The sequence below is a fragment of the Dipodomys merriami genome, unplaced genomic scaffold (genome assembly GCF_024711535.1).
Source record: "Dipodomys merriami isolate MVZ:Mamm:240054 unplaced genomic scaffold, mDipMer1.0.p SCAF_142, whole genome shotgun sequence".
In the NCBI taxonomy this organism is placed as follows: domain Eukaryota; kingdom Metazoa; phylum Chordata; class Mammalia; order Rodentia; family Heteromyidae; genus Dipodomys; species Dipodomys merriami.
Window position 1 is genome coordinate 2,576,997 of NW_027202738.1, and position 21,496 is coordinate 2,598,492.

General features: G+C 49.4%; 1 protein-coding gene across 2 annotated transcripts in view; it reads right to left on the reverse strand.

Moving 5' to 3' along the window:
* LOC138826397 (sarcoplasmic/endoplasmic reticulum calcium ATPase 2) overlaps positions 1 to 21,496 on the reverse strand; it is a 43,638-nt gene that overhangs the window by 608 nt on the left and 21,534 nt on the right. Inside the window, exons 6-20 of one of the 2 annotated variants that reach the window (XR_011371702.1) lie at positions 17,312 to 17,392; positions 15,445 to 15,530; positions 13,549 to 14,013; positions 11,881 to 11,969; positions 11,004 to 11,106; positions 9,604 to 9,735; positions 7,715 to 7,837; positions 7,397 to 7,615; positions 6,214 to 6,549; positions 5,248 to 5,468; positions 4,795 to 4,997; positions 3,568 to 3,653; positions 3,235 to 3,368; positions 2,221 to 2,338; positions 617 to 2,133 (exon numbers count right to left, since the gene is read on the reverse strand). Coding sequence is in view for 1 of the 2 variants with exons in the window: in XM_070021526.1 (XP_069877627.1) it covers positions 2,013 to 2,133; positions 2,221 to 2,338; positions 3,235 to 3,368; positions 3,568 to 3,653; positions 4,795 to 4,997; positions 5,248 to 5,468; positions 6,214 to 6,549; positions 7,397 to 7,615; positions 7,715 to 7,837; positions 9,604 to 9,735; positions 11,004 to 11,106; positions 11,881 to 11,969; positions 13,549 to 14,013; positions 15,445 to 15,530; positions 17,312 to 17,392 (2,517 nt within the window). In the remaining variant the exon portion in view is untranslated. The remainder of the gene's footprint in view (positions 1 to 616; positions 2,134 to 2,220; positions 2,339 to 3,234; positions 3,369 to 3,567; positions 3,654 to 4,794; positions 4,998 to 5,247; positions 5,469 to 6,213; positions 6,550 to 7,396; positions 7,616 to 7,714; positions 7,838 to 9,603; positions 9,736 to 11,003; positions 11,107 to 11,880; positions 11,970 to 13,548; positions 14,014 to 15,444; positions 15,531 to 17,311; positions 17,393 to 21,496) is intronic. The other variant, XM_070021526.1, reaches the window with a different exon arrangement.

The window sequence follows — 21,496 nt, forward strand, 5'->3', positions numbered from 1 at the left end:
TGCCCCTCTATCCGGCCTCGGCTAGCAGTGTAGAGGTGCGGCAGGAGGAGCGGAGCGGTGCGAGCAGCGTGATGCCAGCGCGGGACCGGGACCGCCTTCCCCCTCCGTCCCGCTCCTCCCCGCCCAGGCCTGAGCCAGGCCTGCCGCCTCCAGGGCTGGCTCTGCGACCCAAGGGCCCCCGGCTGGTGCCGGGCGCATGCGCGCCCCACGGACGCAGTAGCCCCGCACTCCCCTCCACCCCCGCACCTCCTGCCAGCCGGGAAACCAACTGGCCCCCGGCCCCCGGCCCCCGGCCCCGCACCTGGGCAGGGAGGGCGGGCGGCCCCGGCCGGTCCCCGACAGCTGAGCGGCCGGCCAGAGGAAGCCCACCTGTGACCTGACTAGCTTCCGCTGTGTCTGGCGCTCCATCTTAGGGCCTGGGCCTGTGTTCCCCGACCTCCTGGGAGCTCGGGGTCTGGGCCTGTCCTGTCTCCTGAGTAGCTAGGACTACAGGCGCGAGCCGCCGACCCCGGCTCAGCTTCAGCATGCCACTAGGATCTTGAGCTGGGGGGGGGCAGAGCGCCCTGGGGGCCACCTGGGGGGGGGGGTCGTCACTTAACCCCGGGGAAATACTCACGTGGTCGGCGATGTTGGGAGGCATTGGAGGAAAACACCACAGTTAGGATGTTAGCGGCTCACACGGCTGTGAGACTGAGCTCGAACATGCGCAAACGTTTATCAGGGTCACGGTGGTCGTTAGTGCCACATTCAAATAAAAATAGCTCTATACAGTATGTTCATTTGTCATGTGCTATTTACAGATTTTACAAAACGCACACGCACGCACGCACACACACACACTTGCCCCTATGATCCTTAGATCAGGCTACATATACAGGCCAGCAGAAACTTCCAGGAAACGCACGATCACACAGATGAAATTTGTCTCTAAACCCCCACGACTGCAGCAGGACGGGAACAAGGCTCTGCGCTGAGCACCTCGGGAGGCTGGCCAGCCTCAGAGCTAGTCCAAGGAAGCCCCTCAAGAACAAGACAGTTACTTTTTTTTTTCTGTCCATTTAAAACGTTTTATTTTTCTTTTTTAACTAGATTGTGAAGTGCCATGGAATAGGCATGTTGGCAAAACAATGTCTGTTACAATAAAATACATTAGACATTTAAATAAATAACCTTAAAAACTAGGCGAAGGGACAGAAACCCAGTCAATTGAATGTGGAGCAATGTTTTCTGCACAAGCGAGAGCAGGCATACCTCTCGTGAAGACGGGCGTAAACAGAACCAAACCTACAGAAGCCGAGCGGGCCAGGGGTGGGCTGGGGGTGATTGGAGGCGGGGGGTGCAGGAAGTGGCAAACCAAAAAATACTGACTGAGGTAGCAGGACTCTGCTCGGTGCAGAAAAATTGGCTTATGATAAAAATTAGACTGTGATACCAAATTAAATCCAGATAATCATGCAAGACACAATACATGCTATTTAGTTTTTTAAAAACCACACACATTCACTTCCTAATGTCTGCTGCCAATTAATTTGCTGACAATGTCTGCTGGCTCAACTATTTTTATACAAGGATGAGTATTAAACAGAACACTGTACATGCTTTTTCATCTACAAAAAAATATCTGCATAAAATAGTGTTAGTTCTCTGTACATGTCCATGGACACTTGAATTATGTGTATAAAAAAGGAAAATCTTGTCCCACTGGAGTCAGAAAAAAAAAAAAAGCAAAACAAAATATAGAGTATGAAACCTCCTTCACCAGCCAGTATGTTCATGTGAAAATTCAGCAGAAATAGACAGTTGCTTTAAACAATAAAAAATTAATTGATTAAGTTAAACATCTTCTGTACGTAGGGCTGTCAGTCAAGACCAGAACATATCACTAAAGTTAGTGTCTGTGCTATACACCCAGACCACCAGGGGCGCTATGAGCAGCACAAAGGGCCAGGAAATCCCCTCCGTGCATGCCGAGAGCGAGCAGGATTTGGTGGCAGGCTGCACACACTCTTTACCAGGTTCCAGGTAGTTGCGGGCCACAAACTTGAGCGTCTCGTCCAGGAGAATCACAGGCAAGGAGATTTTCAGCACCATCAGCCACTGGGTGAGATTCAGCGGTGTGATCTGGAAGATAAGCTGAGGCCACAGGCCCGGGAGGTTTTGAGGCCTGCCCTGCAGGAGACGCCTCAGCCCCACCGGGTGCCCGCGACCCTTGGCACTTACCGGCAGGGGCTCCACGTAGAGGATCAGGAAGTGGAGCGACATGGACAAGCAGATGGAGCCCACCAGCCAAATGTTCTCCCAAGGGGGCATCCTCAGCAGGGACTGGTTTTCAGACAAGCTGGGGGGGGGGGGGGGAGAGGAGTGACATTCCACAGGCTGCAGAGGCAGTCAGGGCTAAACTATACCTTTCGTTCAGGTGATACTGGGGCTTGAACTCAGGGCCTCATCCTTTGCTAAGGAGACACTCTGAGTCATTCCACCAACCCTAATTTTTGCTTGTTAGTTATTTAGTTGTCGGGCTTGAACTTGGCCTGGGTGCTGTTTCTGAACGCTTGCTGAAGGCAAGCACTTTACCATTTTGAGCCACAGCTCCACTTTCGGTTGTCTGGTGGTTAATTGGAGGTAACATGATCCTCAGTCAACCTCCGGAGTAGCTAGGATTACAGGCAGGGGCCACCGGCGCCTGGCACTTGTTCTTTTTTGTCTTTTTTCCTGTGGTCACCTGCCTGGCTCAATCCACCCCCCACCCCACCCCACCCCACCCCCACCCCCGCTAGGCTTCGTATGGAGGTCAGGCACAGGGACACACCACCCAGCACTCCAGCTCCAGGCTACACTGCAAACACTGCTGCCACTTGGCCTCACCAGTGACCTGATTCTAGGGACCAGAGTTCCACTGGTGGCAAAATTAAGGAAGGAATGTTCAGATGTAGGACAAACCGCCAATTTTACACCTAAGGCTTCAAGACCACAGGTGCAGCTCAGCTCAAAGCTGCGCGTGGTGCCCCAGGTGCTCGGGCTAGTTACAAGTTCCCACTTTTGTCACTGGCTTCTCTGGTGGGGGCTTGTTCTGTCCCCATGGGACTGGTGTCCACCAGTTATGTTTCTTCTAGAGAAGAGGAAGCACGCCCATCACCACTTCGTGGAGGGGGAGGCGGCGTAGGCTTTATAATCAGCGGCTCATCTCCCTGCCTATGAGCCACAGCCAGTGGCTGGAGCTCTTGCCACACTCACCTGTTGAGGGCGTTGCACATCTCTATGGTAACCAGCACAGAGAGCGCCATCGTCATTGGGTACGGGGACTCAAAGATTGCACAGTCCACTCCTTCAAAGTCTGGGTTGTCGTCTTTGCACTGCAGGAAGTGGCTCTGCAACGAAGAGTCCCACCCACTCACTCTTCCGCCAGCGCCCCGAGCCCAGCGCCCCGCAGAGCGGAGCAGCCACAGCTTTCCTGGCAAGTTCTCCCCAGAAGCCCTAGGACCCAGAATCCTCCCCACTGTGTTATCTGTGCCTTCAGGTGATCTGACAGATGCTCAAAGCACAGGAAGACAACGGGTGGCTACGTACCAGCTGGTAGAAGGACACCCGTGGGCCACCATCAGCAGCAATAAACCACCAAGCAGCAGCACCCACAGTGGCAGCACCCACGTAACCTGCAAAGGACGCACGTGATGCTTAGTGACGTGACACGGGACAAAAAGGTCACTGAGGCTAAGGCTGCTTCTAGCAGCTGTGCCCAGCCCTGGGAGTGGTAGGACCAGAGAGGAGAGGCCACTGGCCCCACCTCGGTCTCTGCAGAGAGATGTGCGTGACCACTGTGCACGCTTTGAAGCTGCAGGTGTGTGGCATCATGGACAGCCATAGTGTTGGGGATCGGTTACACTGTTAGGCCAGCTGCTACAACCCATACAGACATTAATGCTGGGGTGCAGCAGAGCAGCACCGCTGGGCTGAGATCTGGGGATCAAAGCCAGATTCTTATACTCCAGTTATCAGCAACAACGAAAGTTCAGATTGAGAGAATACGATGCTAACCACTGCCCAGAGACAAAGACGTCAGGATAAATGCCACACTTCCAGAAAGCAACAGCAGAGGGCTCTGCCTGAGAAGCTGCAGGGCTGCCGGCACTCACGGCCCTTCTCTAGACCATCTCATGCCGCTGTCTGAGTTCACCATCGCCAGCCACTGTGTTCAAGTTCAACCTCGGGCCTAGTGGAATCCTGGGGCTTGGCATGGCCTCACCTCGCTAACCCATGAGATGGGGAACAGAAGCAGCCCTGGTTCGGGGATGGTGTCCACATAGACTGATGGAATGGGATTGAGCTTTACACTGTGGTGATCATTACTCAAAGATGAAGACAGGAAGCCAAGTCTTCATCCTCGGGCTCCTCTGTGCGAAGGAGAATATGGGAATAGGGGAATATGAAAAGCTGATGCCGGGCAAGAATCACTGAAGCTTTGTTGTGGTTGTTCTGCTCTGGGGCTTGAACTGAGTTCTGTCCCTGAGCATGTTTTGCTCAAGGCTAGTGCTCTACCACTTGAGCCACAGCTCCACTTCCGGCTTGTTGGTGTAAATTGCAGATAAGAGTCTCAAAGACTTTCAAAGCCAGCCGAGGCTTTGAACTATGACCCTCAGATCTCAGCCTCCTGAGTAGCCAGCTTACAGGTGTGAGGCGCCAACACTGGGCCTGAGCAGCTTTTAGCATAGAGTATGTACCTGGCTGAACTACAAGAGGGCACGGCACACCTCTGAGTTCTGCTACCCTCCTGAGAGACGCGTGTGTGATACTCACAGCCAATAGCCAGGTAACGGAAGAAGAGCCAGCCACTGATCAGCGGCTCCTTAGGGTTCCGGGGTGGCTTGTTCATGATGTCCAGGTCAGGAGGGTTGAACCCCAACGCAGTAGCAGGCAGACCATCTGTCACCAGGTTGACCCAGAGCAGCTGGACAGGGATCAAAGCCTCGGGGAACCCTAGAGCTGCTGTCAGGAAAATGCTTTGCGCCCAAGGAAGAATGGGGAAAAAAAAAAGACCCAATGATTAGAAGAAGGGTTTAGATGCCACGGCTCTGCCCCCCACCCCCCACGCCCTGCTGGATATGGGGAGAAGGAAGACGCGCTGCGGGGAAGCCCTGTGCAGCCAGAGGATTGTTTCCCCACACACCCCAACACAACCCCCCAAAGCTGCTGGAGAGCCAGGGGCCAGCAGTCCCTGCAGCGGCCACCAAGATGCAAGACAGGACCTACCAGACCACCTCGCCCACGTTGGAGGAGATGAGGTAGCGGATGAACTGCTTCATGTTGTTGTAGATGGCTCGCCCTTCCTCCACCGCCGCCACGATGGTGGAGAAGTTGTCGTCCGCGAGGACCATCTCAGAGGCCGTTTTAGCCACTGCAGTGCCGGAGCCCATGGCAATGCCGATCTCGGACTTCTTCAGAGCAGGGGCATCGTTCACTCCATCGCCAGTCTGAAAGGGAAGGAAAGGCGTGGCCACTTCATAGCTGCCTGGCGCAGGCGCATGGCTGGCCTGGGAGGGAGTCGGGAGACAAGGGACGGGGGGAGGGGGGCCCCCGCGGTGGGGAACGGGGAGATGGCTTTACATAATGTATTCTCTTAAGTTGGCATCAAACATATTTTCCCTGGGAAATGTAAGATGGCAAACAAACTTCCCAGAGAGACTGCAGGAAGTGGAGCCCAGAGAATTAAAGTTCGTAATTTTCACCTCAGCCCCAAATAACTTGCGTGGCACTGGACATGTAGCCACAGGATAAAGATTAGTGTGAAGCACACGTGCAAAACACACATGTAAAGCACCCAAGTTGTCACAGGCCGCTTATGCCACTCACTCAAAAGCACACCCAAGCAGCACCCAGTGTCTACGGATCAAAACCATCACCTCATTGTGTGGCTCGAGTCAAGGACTGACTCGCTGCGATTCCAGGTGCGCACCACCGTGCCCGGCCCCTCACATCTACTTACAGAATCCTAGCTTCAGAAGGGCAGCTGCCCCTAAGAAACACCGATAAAACCAAGGAAGGAAGGAGGGAGGGAGGGTAGAAAGGGAGGGAGGAATAGAGGGAGGGAAGGAGGGAAGGCAGGCAGGCAGGTCTGTCCCTACAAAGGCTTTGGACACAGCTGTCACTCCTGGGCAAGGACTCTAGAGAACACGAGAGGATTCAGCTGTGGTTCCGTGTGAGCTGCTGGCCACTCACCATAGCGGTGATCTCATCGAAAGACTGGAGAAACTCCACGATCTTGGACTTGTGTGAGGGCTCGACCCGGGCGAAGCAGCGGGCGTTCAAGCAGGCGTCTCTCTGGGCCGAAGGACTGAGCTCATCAAACTCCCGGCCTGTGAAAGCCTTGGACGTCACATCCTCATCCTGCCCGAAGATGCCAATGCGGCGACAGATGGCCACGGCTGTCCCCTTGTTGTCCCCTGTGATCATGATGACCCGGATGCCTGCTTGGCGGCAGAGCTTCACCGAGGAGGCCACTTCGATCCTGGGTGGGTCCAGCATGCCCACGCAGCCCACGAACGTCAGGTTGGTCTACAGTAAGAGCGCCACTCAGTCCCACGCGGGGCCTTCTTCTGCCCCTCCCATGCCCTCATGTGGGAAATGTCGGCTACTGTCAAGGGCAGAGGCGTGTTATCTGTTCTGGGGAGGGGGCGCGGTGCTGGGGATTGAAGGCGGGGCCTTACAAAGGCCAGGCAAGTGCTCTACTACTGACCTCCATCATTAGCCCTGGCTTTCTGAAGTGGGGTTGCTACACAGACCAGCCTGAGTCAAACTGGTGATTCTCCTCCACCTTGTTCCCAAGTACTCGGCCTCCAGCTTTTCTTTTTTGTGGTGCTAAGGGTTGAACCTAGGGCCTCGCACATGCTCAGTAGACACGATACCTCTGGGCTACACCCTGGCCTCTTATTTTCTACTGAATAAGGGGGTGGGGGCTCGAAAAGCAAATACTCCATGTAATCTCATGTTTCTTCAACGTAATCCCATGTTTCTTCAAATTTTTCTAACTCTATTCTGAAAAGTATAAATTCTGACAGGTGCAGTGGTTCATGCCTGTAATTCTAGCTACTCAATTAGCTTCTCAGGAAGCTGAGATCTGAAGATTGCAATTAGAAGCTAGCCCAGACAAGGAAAGTCTGTGAGACTCTCACCACCAACCTTCAGTATCTTCTAAACATCCCATTAAAGAAAAACAATTAAGCCTAACGTGAGCGGTACAGAATTGGCGCCTGGCTGGCTCTCCCGCACGCTGACGGCACGAGGTGCACTGGGTGATCATTAACTGTCTGAGCAGCGACTCAATGGCAGGGTGCGGGCCCCGGGCGCGCCCCACCCCTGGGCATGCTTGCTTGGCGGTGACTGCGGGGGCGGAGCCTTCTACCTCGTATTTGATGAAGCTGGCGGAGTCCTCCAGGTGCATCTCCTCTCTCCTCAGCGGGTTGTCGTGAGTGGCCAGGGCCAGGCAGCGCAGCGTGTCACTGCCACTGCCCCACTCCCGAATGACGGACATGATCTTCTGCTTGACTCCCGGGGTCAAGGGGACCTTCGTACTCCCAACTCGGATGTGGGTGCACCTGTCGATGACTCCCTCGGGCGCGCCCTGGAGACAGGACAGTCAGTGAGCCGCTGCCGCTGAGCTGGCTCGGTGCCTGAGCCCCCGAAGCGCGCGGCCTGCGCCTGCGCTGCACCCCACACTTGCCTTCACAAACATCTTGCTCATGGAGGTCCGGCTTGGTTTGTTTGGGGTACAGTAGACTGACATCGACTTTCTATCACGTGAGAACTCCAAAGTAAATTCCTTTTTCATCAGCTGTTTAATGACCTGTGAGGAGAACACAGAAGGACCGTGCAGGGCATTCCCACTTGCTCAATGAACCTGGGGACCGTGGGGACAGCAGCGCCAACGGTCAATCCCTGCGTGTGTCAAACAGGTCCTCAGCGCAGAGGGCAGAGTCAAGTGCAAAAATGACCTATGTTGAGTGCCATGGGAAAAAAATCAGACAAGGGAGGGGACAGAAAGTGCTGCTAAACACACGGTAAGAGGGAGCAATGTTCAAGTCAACACCAAAAGCCATGGGAGCCAGGCAGCCAGTGATGGGCAGCGCCCCACGCAGCAGGCGCGTGGCCGGAAGGGTCTTGAAGGTGATCACAGGGAGTCTCGACATCAATGGGGCTTCAAACTCTTGGCTGCTAAGAATTTTTTTTAAAGGCTGAGTGTGGTGGCACATGCCTGTAATTCCAGCTACTCAGGAGGAGGTGACAGGAGGATCTTGGCTTAGGAGCAGCCCAGACAAAGCTAGCACAAAATAATATCTGAAAGACAAGCAGTAAGCCAGATGCCTAGTGGCTCACATCTATAATCCTTGCTACTTAGGAGGCTGAGATCAAAGGATGGAGGTTTTTCAAAGTGAATTCAGAAAAGCTCATGACATTCCAAAACGCAGAGCTGAAGGCCTGGCTCAAGTGGTAGACAGCTTGCCTAGCAAACCTAAGAAGCCTCAAGTTTAATCCCCAGTACTAAGAAAGCAAAACAAAACTTATTGTTTGAAAGGAGACAAGGCCCACTGTTTAGTAGAGTGAAAGCACGGGGCAGGGGAGGGGGGAGGGGAGGGGGAGGGGAGGAGGGGCGGACGACAGGCAGGACAGGACAGCCCTCCCTGGTGGCAGTGCGCAACAGGACGCTGTTCTCTATCTATTCTAACGAGTCTCACGCGCTAGCAGCAGCTGTCAGGCCTCTGCGTAGAGGCAGTATCTGAATTTAAACTCACGGAACTAGAGTGAGCGCAGGAGGAACTGGAAACAAAAATGGCTGCGGGCAGGCAAGGCCTGCACATTTTGACGGGACACAAAAGATCCGGCAGACACTGGCAGGGAGGCTGAGGAGGAGGGGCAAGTCCGGCCCTTCCTCGTGTTCTTGTTCCCCACCACAGATGAGGCCTGTGCAGTCCGGGCGGAGGCCAGCCCACACAGCATGAGCACAGGCTCTGAGTGGCCATTCTGTCAGCCTGAAGATATGGCCTTCTATTCCTACTTTTAGATGAGATGGAATTTCACCAAGCGCTTTTTCTGCATCTAGCCACAGTTTTAGCTCTGGTTGGTGTGGTGAGTTACACTGATCCTCCCCACGCCTGGGCACGCAGTAACTGAGGAATGGTACACGTGAATGAGGCGTCCCGCGTGCCCTCAGCTATGCTGGGGCAGGGCTGCCCAAGCTGCCTGCCCATCACACACGCGCTTGGGTTTAGTTTCAATCACTCAGGGACCAACGACAACTCTATAAAGACTGGACGTGCTTGGGTGCTCGGGGCAGGGGAGCGCTATCCTGTGCAAGGGAAAGGAAAAACAAAGCCATTTCCAGAGTTTGGCTGGGGCCAGCCTCAGAGGGCAAAGCCCTTGCTACAGCCTCGGCTTCCCGCGTAGCCAGTGCCTGGCTGATGGACAGAAAGCTGTCTCTTCACCTCGGTCTGTCCTTGGAACCTCTGACTTTTCCTTCTTGATTACATATGTGAGCTACCCTGCCTGGCCTAGGTGAAATGTCTTGCAAGTGACTAGGTGCAGGGGAAGAGCAGACCACGCTCAGATACTGACCGAGTTGCAGGCATTTGCGCGTTCTATTTTGGAAAGACCTTTCAGTTCAGTATCAAATACGTTCATCTTCTCTACAAGGCACGTGAGGGCAGTCTCTGTAGCTTCTCCAACTTTCTCATACACACCCTTCGCCTGTATTGTTTAAAGGCATACAAAATAGAAAACAAGGAAGGAAACAGGTAAATTTCTCTTCAATGTATTTTTTCCCCCACAAAAGGACACTCTGTCCTCCGCTGGGCGCTTACTGTCGCCACCTCATTCGGACAATTAGCTTTTCCATTCCCCTTAAATATAGGAAGCCACAAATCACAGCCATATTTAACTCAAACATACAAAGCCATGTGATTCAGAAAGCTTTCCAAGGCCATCTGCTTACCATTCTGTCCCTAACAGGACTCTTGCCTTGAAGGTAGAAGTAAAACCTCACTATTTTTTTTTTTAGTTGGTCAAATTCTTTTTTTTTTTTTTTTTTGGTTGGTCATGGGGCCTAAACTCAAGGCTAGTGCTCTACCACTTGAGCCACAGCCTCTTCCAGCTTTTTCTGCTTATGTGGTGCTGAGGAATCGAACCCAGGGCCTCCTGCATGCAAGGCAAGCACTCTACCACTGAGCCACCTTCCCAGCCCCTCAAATTCTTCTATTGTCATTAAAACAACCCTCTAGGCTCAGAATGTACCCAGCAATGTCTTAAACCCAAGTCCACATTCCCATTCTTAGGAAGGTTTGTTCACTAATGTCTTAAACCCAAGTCCACACTCCCATTCTTAGGAAGGTTTATTCACTAACAGGATCTACAGGAGTCAACAGATGGAAAGGGGAAATAAAAGCAGGCCGCTGAGCCAGGCCCTGGTGGCTCACGCCTGTAATCCTAGCTACTCAGGAGGCTGAGATCTCAGGATCATGGTTCAAAGCCACCCGGGCAGTCCATGAGACTTTTTTTTTTTTTGGGGTCGGTCATAGGGCTTGAACTCTGGGCTTGGGCGCTGTCCCTCAGCTCTTCAGCTCAAGGCTAGCACTCTACCACTTGAGCTATAGCATCACTTCCGGTTTTCTGGTGGTTTATTGGAGATAATAGTTTCATGGACTCTCCTGCCCGGGCTGGCTTTGAACCATGATCCTCAGATCTCAGCCTCCTGAGTAGCTAGGATTACAGGTGTGAGCCACCAGGCCGGGCTCTGAGACTCTTATCTCCAATAAACCACTAGAAAACTGGAAGTGGTATTGTGGCTTAAGCGGTAGAGCACTCACCTTGAGCTGAAGAGTGCAGGGACAGCACCCAAGCCCAGAGTTCAAGACCAACAACAACAACAACAACAAAAAATCAGGCCGCTGGGTTTCACTCTGCCTATACCCTCCAAGAAAGATACTAGGTCTAGTTCCTCACTACAAAATCATACTTACCTCATTGTAATCCAAGGCAGAGTCATTGCACAGAGCACAGATCGTCGCCAATTCTACAAGCCCATCATACTGATGACATTTCACTGGTTTATCATCTTTATGCCTATCAAAAGAGAATGCATTCTTGGATCACTTGATTTTTTTTGCCCAATAAATAATGAAAGTAGAGGTTTGGGGCAACAGAAGGGCATAGAGTCAAAGGAATCTGAGGGGCACCTCAGTAAACGTTGGTATCAGAGTCTATAATTAAGACAGAGAATGCATCTCTGATACCAGTGAATCACCAGTGAAAGATCACAAATTCTTAGTGAAATTCACGGGTATCAGTAAAGAACAATTAGAAATTGCACCTGAAAAGCCAAAAAGAACATGAATAAAGATGAAAAAGATGGCTGGCTGATCAGCTTTGAATTATTTTTCAAAGCATGGATGTTATTTGTAATTGCCAGTACTAGTGCTTGAAGTCAGGACAAGGCGTTGCCTCTTGGCTTTCTCAAGGCTGTCATGTGAAGCACAACTCTACCTCCATGCTTTGCTGGTTAACTGCAGAATAAAAGTCCCCCATTTTCCTGTCTTTCCAGGCTGCTTTGAGCCTCGTGACTAGGATTTACATGTGTGAGCCACCAACCCCAGGCTAAAGATTGAATTAAAAAAAAAAAAAATTTGGTCTTCTAATAAAGAGCACTGACTGGAGCCACATTCCAAAGGCCATCTTATCTTTCTGTTTCCAGAACTTCCAAAGTGCTAGGCAGTGAGTGCTCTAGGACTCAGCTCCAGCTCCAGCTCCAGCCTCTCCTCAGCTTTCTACCATGCCCGCAAATCCTCATCAACACCAGAATGCCACACAGGTCTTGAGGCCAGCAAGAGGGGTACTCACACTTCTCCAATCGGTGCGTATGTCGATCCGGTTATGGTAAACTCATTCAGGGAACAAGTATCACCTTCAACTTTGTCCAGAATAAACATCTGTGGGGGAAAAGACATCATAGTTTAAAGGTATAAAAAAATATTGCTGGAAAAAAACATCTTTGTCAGCGTAAGGCAAAACTCAGCTTACTTAAGAAACCACACAAAAGGCAACATGGGGAAGCTCAGCGCTACCTGACTGCTGTGACGTGGGGCTGGGCTGCCTCTCCCATCCCACCACAAACTAATGTCTGAGAAACGAGACCATTAATTAACAACAACGGCACCAGAGACACGGCAGACAGCCCACAGGAACTTTGAGACCTGAAGGACTCTGGGTCAATAGAAGGTCAACTCTAATGAAAGACTCAGGGGCTGGGAAGGTGGCTCAGTGGTAGAGCACTTGCCTTGCATGCATGCGGCCCTGGGTTCAAATCTTCAGCACCACATAGGCAAAAAGAAAAAAGCCGGAAGTGGCGCTGTGGCACAAGAGGTAGAGCGCTAGCCTTGAGCTGAAGAGCTGAGGGACAGCGCCCAGGCCCAGAGTTCACGCCCCAAGAAAGACTCAGCTTATTATTAAGTTTTTTTGTTTTGTTTTGTTTTTTAACCAGTTCTGGGGCTTGAACTCAGGGCCTGGGCACTATTAGCCAGCACTGTACCTCTTGAGCCACTTTTCTGCCTGGGCTGGCTTTGAACCACGATCCTGAGATCTCTCAGCCTTCTATTTTTTTGTTGTTTTTGTTGGTTAGGCTTGAACTCTGGGCCTGGGTGCTGTCCCTCAGCTCTTCAGCTCAAGACTAGCGCTCTACCACTTGAGCCACAGGGCCACTTCCCATTTTCTGGTGGTTTATTGGAGATAAGAGTCTCATGGCCTTTCTACCAGATCTGGCTCGGAACCATGATACTCAGATCTCAGCCTGAGTAGCTAGGATGACAGGCGTGAGCCACCGGCGCCTGGCTAGCTCAGCTTATTTATGTGTGTGTGTGTATGTACATGTGTGTATGTGTGCGCCAGAACTAGGGCCTGGATTCAAGGCCTGGGTTCTGTCAGTAAGCAGTTCTACTCAAGGCTGGCACTCTACCACTTTGAGCCACAGCTCCACTTCCAGCCTTTCTGGGGGTTGTTAATTGGAGGTAAGAGTCTCATGAGCTTTTAGCCCAGGCTGGCTTCAAACCATAATGCTCAGATCTCAGCCTCCTGAGTAGCTGGGATTATAGATGTGAGCCACCAGTGCCCCACTAAATGGCTTTTTATTTTACCCCAAATAAAGCAAATCATAAAACAATGATTTGCTTTTAAGGAAGAAATCAATACATTTAGTGTGTTTTGCAAATACCAATTATGATTTCGGGTGGGAGTTTAGCTGCTTCCTCAAATGAAGCTGATCTCTTAACTTTCCCATACCGAGAAATAGAGGACCATAGACATGAAGCTCTAGTCTCTCCAATCCTATAGTTCATAAACTACTTCAGAATTGATTAACTGCCTTCAAATACTGCAGCTTAGGTCAGGTGTCTCAGGTAGCCTTCACGTAAGTAGTGAGCCGTAAGTCTAAGTCAAAGCCTCTGGCGGCATGAAGGCCAATCGACGGCTGGGAGGCACACAGAGCACCCCCCAAGGCTCCGAAGCTGTCCTTACCCTGCAGACGGACATCTGGTTGGTGGTGAGTGTGCCTGTCTTATCCGAGCAGATGACAGATGTGCAACCCAGGGTTTCCACAGAAGGGAGGCTTCGAACAATGGCATTTTTCTTTGCCATTCTGCGTGTGCCAAGAGCCAGGCACGTGGTGATAACGGCGGGCAGCCCCTCAGGGATGGCGGCGACGGCCAGGGCCACTGCAATCTTGAAATAGTAGATAGCGCCTCGGATCCAGGAGCCCCCGTGAACCGGGTCGTTGAAATGCCCTATGTTTATGATCCACACAGCGATGCAGATGAGGGAGATTACTTTGGAAAGCTGCTCCCCAAACTCGTCTAGTTTCTGCTGAAGGGGTGTTCTCTCCTGTTCGGTCGCCACCATCTCATCCCGGATTTTGCCAATTTCTGTGTTGACCCCAGTTGCCACCACCACTCCCATGGCTTTCCCAGCAGCGATGTTTGTTCCCTAGAGAGCAGAGGACAGTCCTGGCATCACCATCACCTCCCAATTCACTGTCTCACAGCAATCTCCCGGCCCTTCGAGGCTACTATTCAAGCAAGCAGCAGCGTGGCACAGCACAGCCGCGTTGCACAGCACCCACGCCAACTCTGCACACTGCTCTGTTCTACGCAGGGCCTCCTTATCCCAGCGCAGGCGCTCCCCTTCCGCATCCCCCATCATCAGAACATTCAAGCCTCACATTCTCCATGTCTGGCTCTAGCACCAACATCACAACCTTCCCTCCTTTTGTCTGTTGAACAAGCAAAGTTAGCTGGTGGGCTATCTTAGGATTCTGCTCTCGAGAAGATGAAGTGGGCATACACTCACCTAACTTTACACTTTAATTCCTAGTGCCAGAATAACAGTTTCATTAATTTCACCATACCACGAAAGTACTTTACTTTTTATTATGTTCACACATTAAGAGTTCAAGCATGTTTGATCTATTTTTTTTTTTTTCTGCTCCTCAAAAACATGCCAATCAAAACAAAAGACAAGGAAGTCACACATCCACCATTTTGTGTTGTGGCGGGTTCTCCTCTGGCTCTGGAGAGCAAGCCGTCCTAGGCCTTGAGAACACTTACACACACTCACTGCCACGCAGCCACATCCCCGCTAACGTTCTCCAACAGCTGAGCCTGACCATGAAGAGTGAAATTATCTTTTAAAATTCCAACTGAAAAACATCTGTGGACCTTTACAGCCATGGGAATGTCTCCAAATAAAAATACAACGAGTTGGAGGCTGAGGCCTCAAAAGTAGTATCTACAAGAAAGACACCTGCACACCGATGTTTATCGAAGCTTTGTTCACAACAGTCCAATAGTGGAATTAGCCGAGGGACCTAACAACTCAAAGATGAATGGATGAATCTGTCACATATATACCATGAAATAGTATACTATTACTCAGATGTAAGGAGAAATGAACCCACATTATTTGCAGCAAAGTGGATGGAGCTGAAGACTAAGGCACTTAGCAAGATGAGCCAAGCGCCAAAAGCCCTATCAACACCCAAGCGGAGATCCAGACTCCATGCTGTGCACAGAGCTCGATTCTACTATGGGGCTGTGTGGGAGGAGGGAAAGCAATATCCAGAGTAAGTATGAAGACAGCACAAGATCTTTTGCTGAAAACTATTAAACAGGTAGTGAGAGGGCAGAAAATGCACAATAGAAGGGATTATTCTGACTAAAATACATGCAGCACATGTGAAATACTGTGGTGAAATCTCCTGATACAACTAATATTTACTTTAAAAAAAAAAGATGACAGGAGAGTGAAATGGGGTAACTATAAGGGGAAGGGGAAATGGAGAGGGTTAATGAGGATATGTCAAAATAGTTTATACACTCCACTCCTCTACAGCACACCTACACATGATAAAATACTTACAGAAAAAAGCATGTTCTTCTTATCTTGGTTGACAGCCCGAGGATCAGGGACAGGGTCAGTGTGCTTGATGACTGAAACTGATTCCCCTAGGCAGGTTGTGAGACAGATGGAATAGTTAGGTCTATGGGAAACACAGTGAAACCCAGGTACGGTCATCCGCAGCAACCTGCAGCGGACAACATTCACCCACACCAACCTATTAACATTCTTGAGAAATACCAACATGAGAAAAGGAAGCAAAATTTCAGTAATAAAAAGTGATATAAGCCAGGCGCCAGTGGCTCACGCCTGTAATCCTAGCTACTCAGGAGGCTGAGATCTGAGGATCATGGTTCAAAGCCAGCCCAGGCAGGAAAGACTGTCAGACTCTTATCGTCAATAAAAACCACAAGAAAACCGGAAGTGGCATCATAGCTCAAGTGGTAGAGCGCTTGCCTTGAGCTGAAGAGCTGAGGGACAGCGCCCAGGCCCAGAGTTCAAGCCCCATGACTGACCAAAAAAAAAAAAAAAAGTGATATTATTGCTGGGTGCCAATGGCTCATGCTTGTAACCCTAGCTACTCAGAAGGCTGAGATCTGAGGATGGTGGTTCAAAGCCAGCCCAGGCAGGAAAGTCCGTGAGACTCTTATCTGCAATTAACCACCAGAAAACTGGAAGTGGTGCTGTGGCTCAAGTGGTACAGCACTTGCATTGAACTGAAGAGTTCAAGCCTTATGACCAAGCAAAAAAACAAAACAAAAAAATTGGTACTATAGCAAAGAATATCAGGATTACAATCAACATCAAAACTTTCCATTAAAAACCCAGCCCGTCACCGCTATTATATTAACTGCCCTTTAAAACTGGCAATGAGCCAGCTGGTGGCTCACATCTGTAATCCTAGAAATTCAGGAGGCTGAGAGCTGAGGATTACTGTTTGAGGCCAGCCTCGAAGAAAATCTGTGAGATGTTTCTCCGTTTAATTAAAAAGGAAAAAAGCCAGAAGTGGTGCTGTGGCTCAAGTGGTAGAATGCTAGCCTTGAGCACAAAGAGGCTCAGGAACAGTAGTGCCGAGGCCCTGATGTTCAAGCCCCAGGACTGGTATTTTTTTTTTTGGGGGGGGGGCAGAGGGGGGAGGAGTAAGGAGCTGGTAGTGAAATATGTGTTGATAGCCTTTTGATTTTCTATTTATCCACTAATTCAGGTTAGCATTGTTTCAAAAGCTAATCTTCTAAAAACCTGACTTCCAGCTCTGATGAACACTCCACCCACACATAAATGGGAAGTGTTACAATTTCAGATATACAAGTGCGAAAGGCAGGTACTACCAAGTCACCCTTCCTGGCCAATTTTGTGTTCATTGTACACTTACTGTAGAGTGCTAGATGCAAGATTGGCATTCATAGCATGAAAAAAAATTATAGCCTGAAGGCACACATTAAATAATTTACTTTCCTCAAAATAGGGAGTTAATAATCCAGCCTCATTACTGCTGCTAGTGATATAATTAACTTTTTTAACTTTTGAAATGCAAAAACAAGCCAGGCAGGAAGTCTGCCTAAAGCCAGCCTGAGTAGGAAGTCCAAGAAGACCCGTATCTCCAGCCAACTAGAAAAAAGCCAGTTAGAGCTGTGACTTAAGTGGAAGAGCACTAGCCTTCGGCAAAAGGGCAAATGCGGGTCCAGTGCTGGCACCTAAAGGAAAAAGGAGCCGTGTGGGATGAAGCAAGCCGGCGTTCTTCTACCCCACGTGAGGGAGGATGGGTGCGATGCCACACAGGGGAGCAGCTACTACATACAGCACGCAACACACAGGGGAGCAGCTACTACAGCATGCAACAAGCGGAGCTTGAAGAGAGTTCAGTGACTTCTCAATATGCAATACTTACCTGTGAGAATTGACTGGTCAACTCGTAGAGTTGTAGATTTGATAGAAGTTAATCTTATATCAGCAGGAACTTTGTCACCAACTAATGAGAAGGAAAAGGGTAGCTAAAGTGAACAGCTTTGCAATAACTATCAACTTTGTATACTTCGTTTACTAACATATTTAGGTAACATGTTCTCTATACCATTACAACCTTCAGCTGAGGCAGAGGAAAAGATAAGCTATTCAAGCAATAAAGAGCTCCCTCCTAGCCGGGCGCTGGTGGCTCACGCCTGTAATCCTAGCTACTCAGGAGGCTGAGATCTGAGGATCGCGGTTCAAAGCCAGCCCGGGCAGGAGAGACCGTGAGACTCCTATCTCCAATAAACCACCAGAAAACCGGAAGTGGCGCTGTAGCTCAAGTGGTAGAGCGCTCGCCTTGAGCTGAAGAGCTGAGGGACAGCGCCCAGGCCCAGAGTTCAAGCCTCACGACCGACCAAAAATAAAAAAAATAAAAATAAAAAAAAATAAAATAAAAAAAAAGAGCTCCCTCCTTTCTTGTCTTCTTTCTTCTTTTTTTGGTAGTCTCTAGACTACGTAGCTCGAGCTGGCCTCAAACTCAAGATGCAACTGACTCTACCTCCAAGTGCTGAGGTTCTGAGGTTTCAAGCATTTATCACCATGACCAGCATATAGCTCTTCTAAGTGACACTGAATAACCTCACTAGATAAGTGAAAAATAAAGCTATTTCAGAAAAAAAAAAAAGACAAATTATTACAGAAACTACTTTCTAAACATGAAACTAAAAAACAGCAATAGACTGAATTAGGGGCTGGGAAGGTGGCTCAAGTGGTAAGTGCTTGCCTCCCATGCATGAGGCCCTGGGTTCGATTCCTTAGCATGACATAAGGAGAAAAAACCAGAAGTGGCGCTGTGGCTCAAGTGGTATAGCGTTAGCCTTGAGCTGAAGAGCTCAGGCCCAGCGCCCAGGCCCAGAGTTCAAGCCCCACAACTGACCAATAAAAAAAAGACTAAGACTGAATTAGCAAGGATATATGGAAAACAGATTCTTTTTGTTTTCTTGCCAGTCCTGGGACTTGAACTCAGGGCCTGGCCACTACTGAGGAATGGAAGCCAGATTCATCTATGCATGCTAAGCAAGCACTCTACCACTAAGCTTACATTCCCAGCCCTGGAAACAGATTTTGTTGTTGTTGTTGGTCATGGGCCTGGGTACTGTCTCTCAGCTCTTCAGCTCAAGGCTAGCACTCTACCACAGTGCTCTACCACTTGAACCACAGCACCACTTCTGGTTTTCTGGTTTTGATTTTTTGTTTTCTTGGAGATAAGAGTCTCATGGACTTTCCTGCCCAAACTGGCTTTGAACGTGATCCTCAGATCTCAGCCTCCTTAGTAGCTAGGATTACAGGCGGAGCCACTGATGCCGGCTGGAAACATTCTTATATAGCACGACCAAAAGGTCTAGAAATTTCCCAGGTTTTTGAAAAAGTCAGAGGCACAAAAACACTGGAGACAACTCATTAGATACTAAGAGAGATTGAAGAAAATTGTTGGAACATTGCTAAAAAAGGAAATACTAAAGCCTAGAGGCCTGGTTCAAGCGACAGAACATTTGTCTAGCAAGGCCATGAACTCAAACTCCAACGTCAAGCAAGGCGGCTTCCTGTAGATGGTGCAGCGCTGTGACGCACTGTGGCACCAGCCATGAGCAGTCCACTTGGATTCATAGTCCACCTAGGCGTCCAGCTTTCCGGCCACATCACCAATGGCATCATTGTTAAGCACAGTATTTTCACTCTACAAATTCTTCTTTAAGGATTTACCTTAGAGACACAGTTTATTGAGTATGTAACTTGGGGGTGGGGCTCAACTGGCGAGCACCTGCCTGCAAGCTGGACAAACAACAATATGTCAATCCAGGGGGAGGCTGGTGGCAGCGTGAGGAAGCGTTAATAAGCTGGCAACACCGGGCTGCTGACGTGAGGCGCAGGCAGAGACTTCCCACCTTACACTGCGCTATCTTTGGAAATTTGGATCATCAAATGAATGAACCAACCTCTTGCATAACCTGAAGATATTTTAAACAATTTAGCCTTCTTTCTTGGGCTAAAGAGTTTCTTATAATAGATTTTAAAGGATCCACATCTTAGCCCTTTTCCTTGAGGTACATTAAGTAAAATGCCACAACAAACACTCAGCAATTAAATAAAGCCAAAGTTCCACCGCAGCCTGAGAAGAGTACTCAGAATATAGTAGGTACTCAGCACTGCTGTGCATAGTACATACACACAAAACCAACAGACTGAAGCCAGGCACCAGTGGTTCATGCCTGTAATCCTAGCTACTCAGGAGGCTGAGATCTAAGGATCACGGTTCAAAGCCAGCCAGGTCAGGAAAAGTCCATGAGACTGTTATCTCCAATTAAACACCGGAAAACTGGAAGTGGCACTGTGGCTCAAGTGGTAGAGCGCTAGCCTTGAGCTGAAGAGCTCAGGGACAGTGGCCAGGCCCAGAGTTTAAGCCCCACAACTGACCAAAAGAAACCACACAAAAAAGAACCCAACTGACGGGGCAGTAAACAATGAGTGTAGGGGCTGAGACTGTATTTAGTGATGGGGTACTTGCAGGCACGTACCACCTAAGGGCCTAACCCCCTAAGTGCAGACAGCTGTCCCTTGACACTCTGAAAGGCAACCACGGTTGACCGGGAAGTATGCTCAGACAGCTAAAAATCCTTACAAAGCATCCTCCTGGAATTGCAAATAGTGTTTTTCAGTTACTTCAGACTTAGTTTACAAATGAATTATCACTAATTATGTATAAAGGAACAAGTAGACACCAGACTGGTTATCTCTTCAATTCAGTTTGTTTTTCTGAACTTCAGAGCTTCAAACTTGAGCGCAGGGAACAACTGTATAGCCTAAAAAGGCAACGTGGGCACAGGCCAGCAGTTTGTCAATACTGTCTCCAGAGACAAAGCTCATCCTCGCCTCTGACCGCTGGGACACATGCAGAGGTGAAACCCTGCTGGCAATGCTTATGCAACCAACTGCAATGCTCCCACCAAATCAACTGAAGCTTTTCGCTCTGACACAATTCTGCTCTTGCTACATTGCAGGAAGCACAGCCAACAGATGATCAAGACAGTGAAGTAACCAGATCCAAAATGCAGCAGTCTCCAACATTTAAATGTTCCACAAAGATGCAAAGTTAAATGAATCCTGTAAATGTCTACTGCTGTCATAATGAATCTAACTTTACATGTCTCTGGATATTGTGAAATATGTACAAAAATACTACGACCCTAAGTGGAACATTTTCAGATGTTCCTTTGATGTCTGAAGGTAACTGACGTTGAGACTTTTTTGTCCTGTGTGGCACTGCAGCCCTTGCACTCTGAACACCGTCACACTTCTGAACTGTCACTGATGGACATAGTGATTCTATTTCAAAAATGCCAGGTATCAGGACTGGAGACATAGCTCAAGTGCTACAGCACTTGCCAACCCAGTGCAAGGCCCAAGCCCAAACTCCAGTGAAACAAGTAAACATGCTATGTGAAAATCCAAGCTTGCTGGGCACTAGTGGCTCATGGCTGCCATCCTAGCTAAACAGGAGGCTGAGATCTGAGAATTGTAGTTCGAAGCCAACCTGGGCAGGAAAGTCCATGAGACTGATCTCCAAAGCTGAAAGTAGAGCTGTGGCTCCAGTTCAAGTCCCAGGAAAAGCACAAAACAAACAAAACCCCACAACCTAATATAAGGAAAAATTACTGAAGATTCAACCTTATTGCATCACAGCTCTGGCCCTTGGTGTTTTGAGAAAGTATCTCAACTTTGTACAGCAGAGGGGCTGGCCTCAAACTTGTGATCTTCCCATCTCTGCCTCCTGGAGACTGGAATAATAGGAAGGAATTACCTACCCAGCTAGGAAAGTATCACTTTGTGGCAATAAATATCCAAGCTTAAATTTTCTGAATGATTAACAAGTTATCTTCTAGAGTGAGGTGGAATCAATACTATATTTAAAAGCTGCAAGAAAAATATTTGTACAATGATATTATAAAAACCAACTGTTCTTCCCCTAAAGGTCTAGTTAAATGTATGAAGACGCGGGGTCTCTGAAGCACAAAGTGCATTGACACACATTTAACTGTTCCCCAGAGTGAAGGATGAGGGCCTCCAA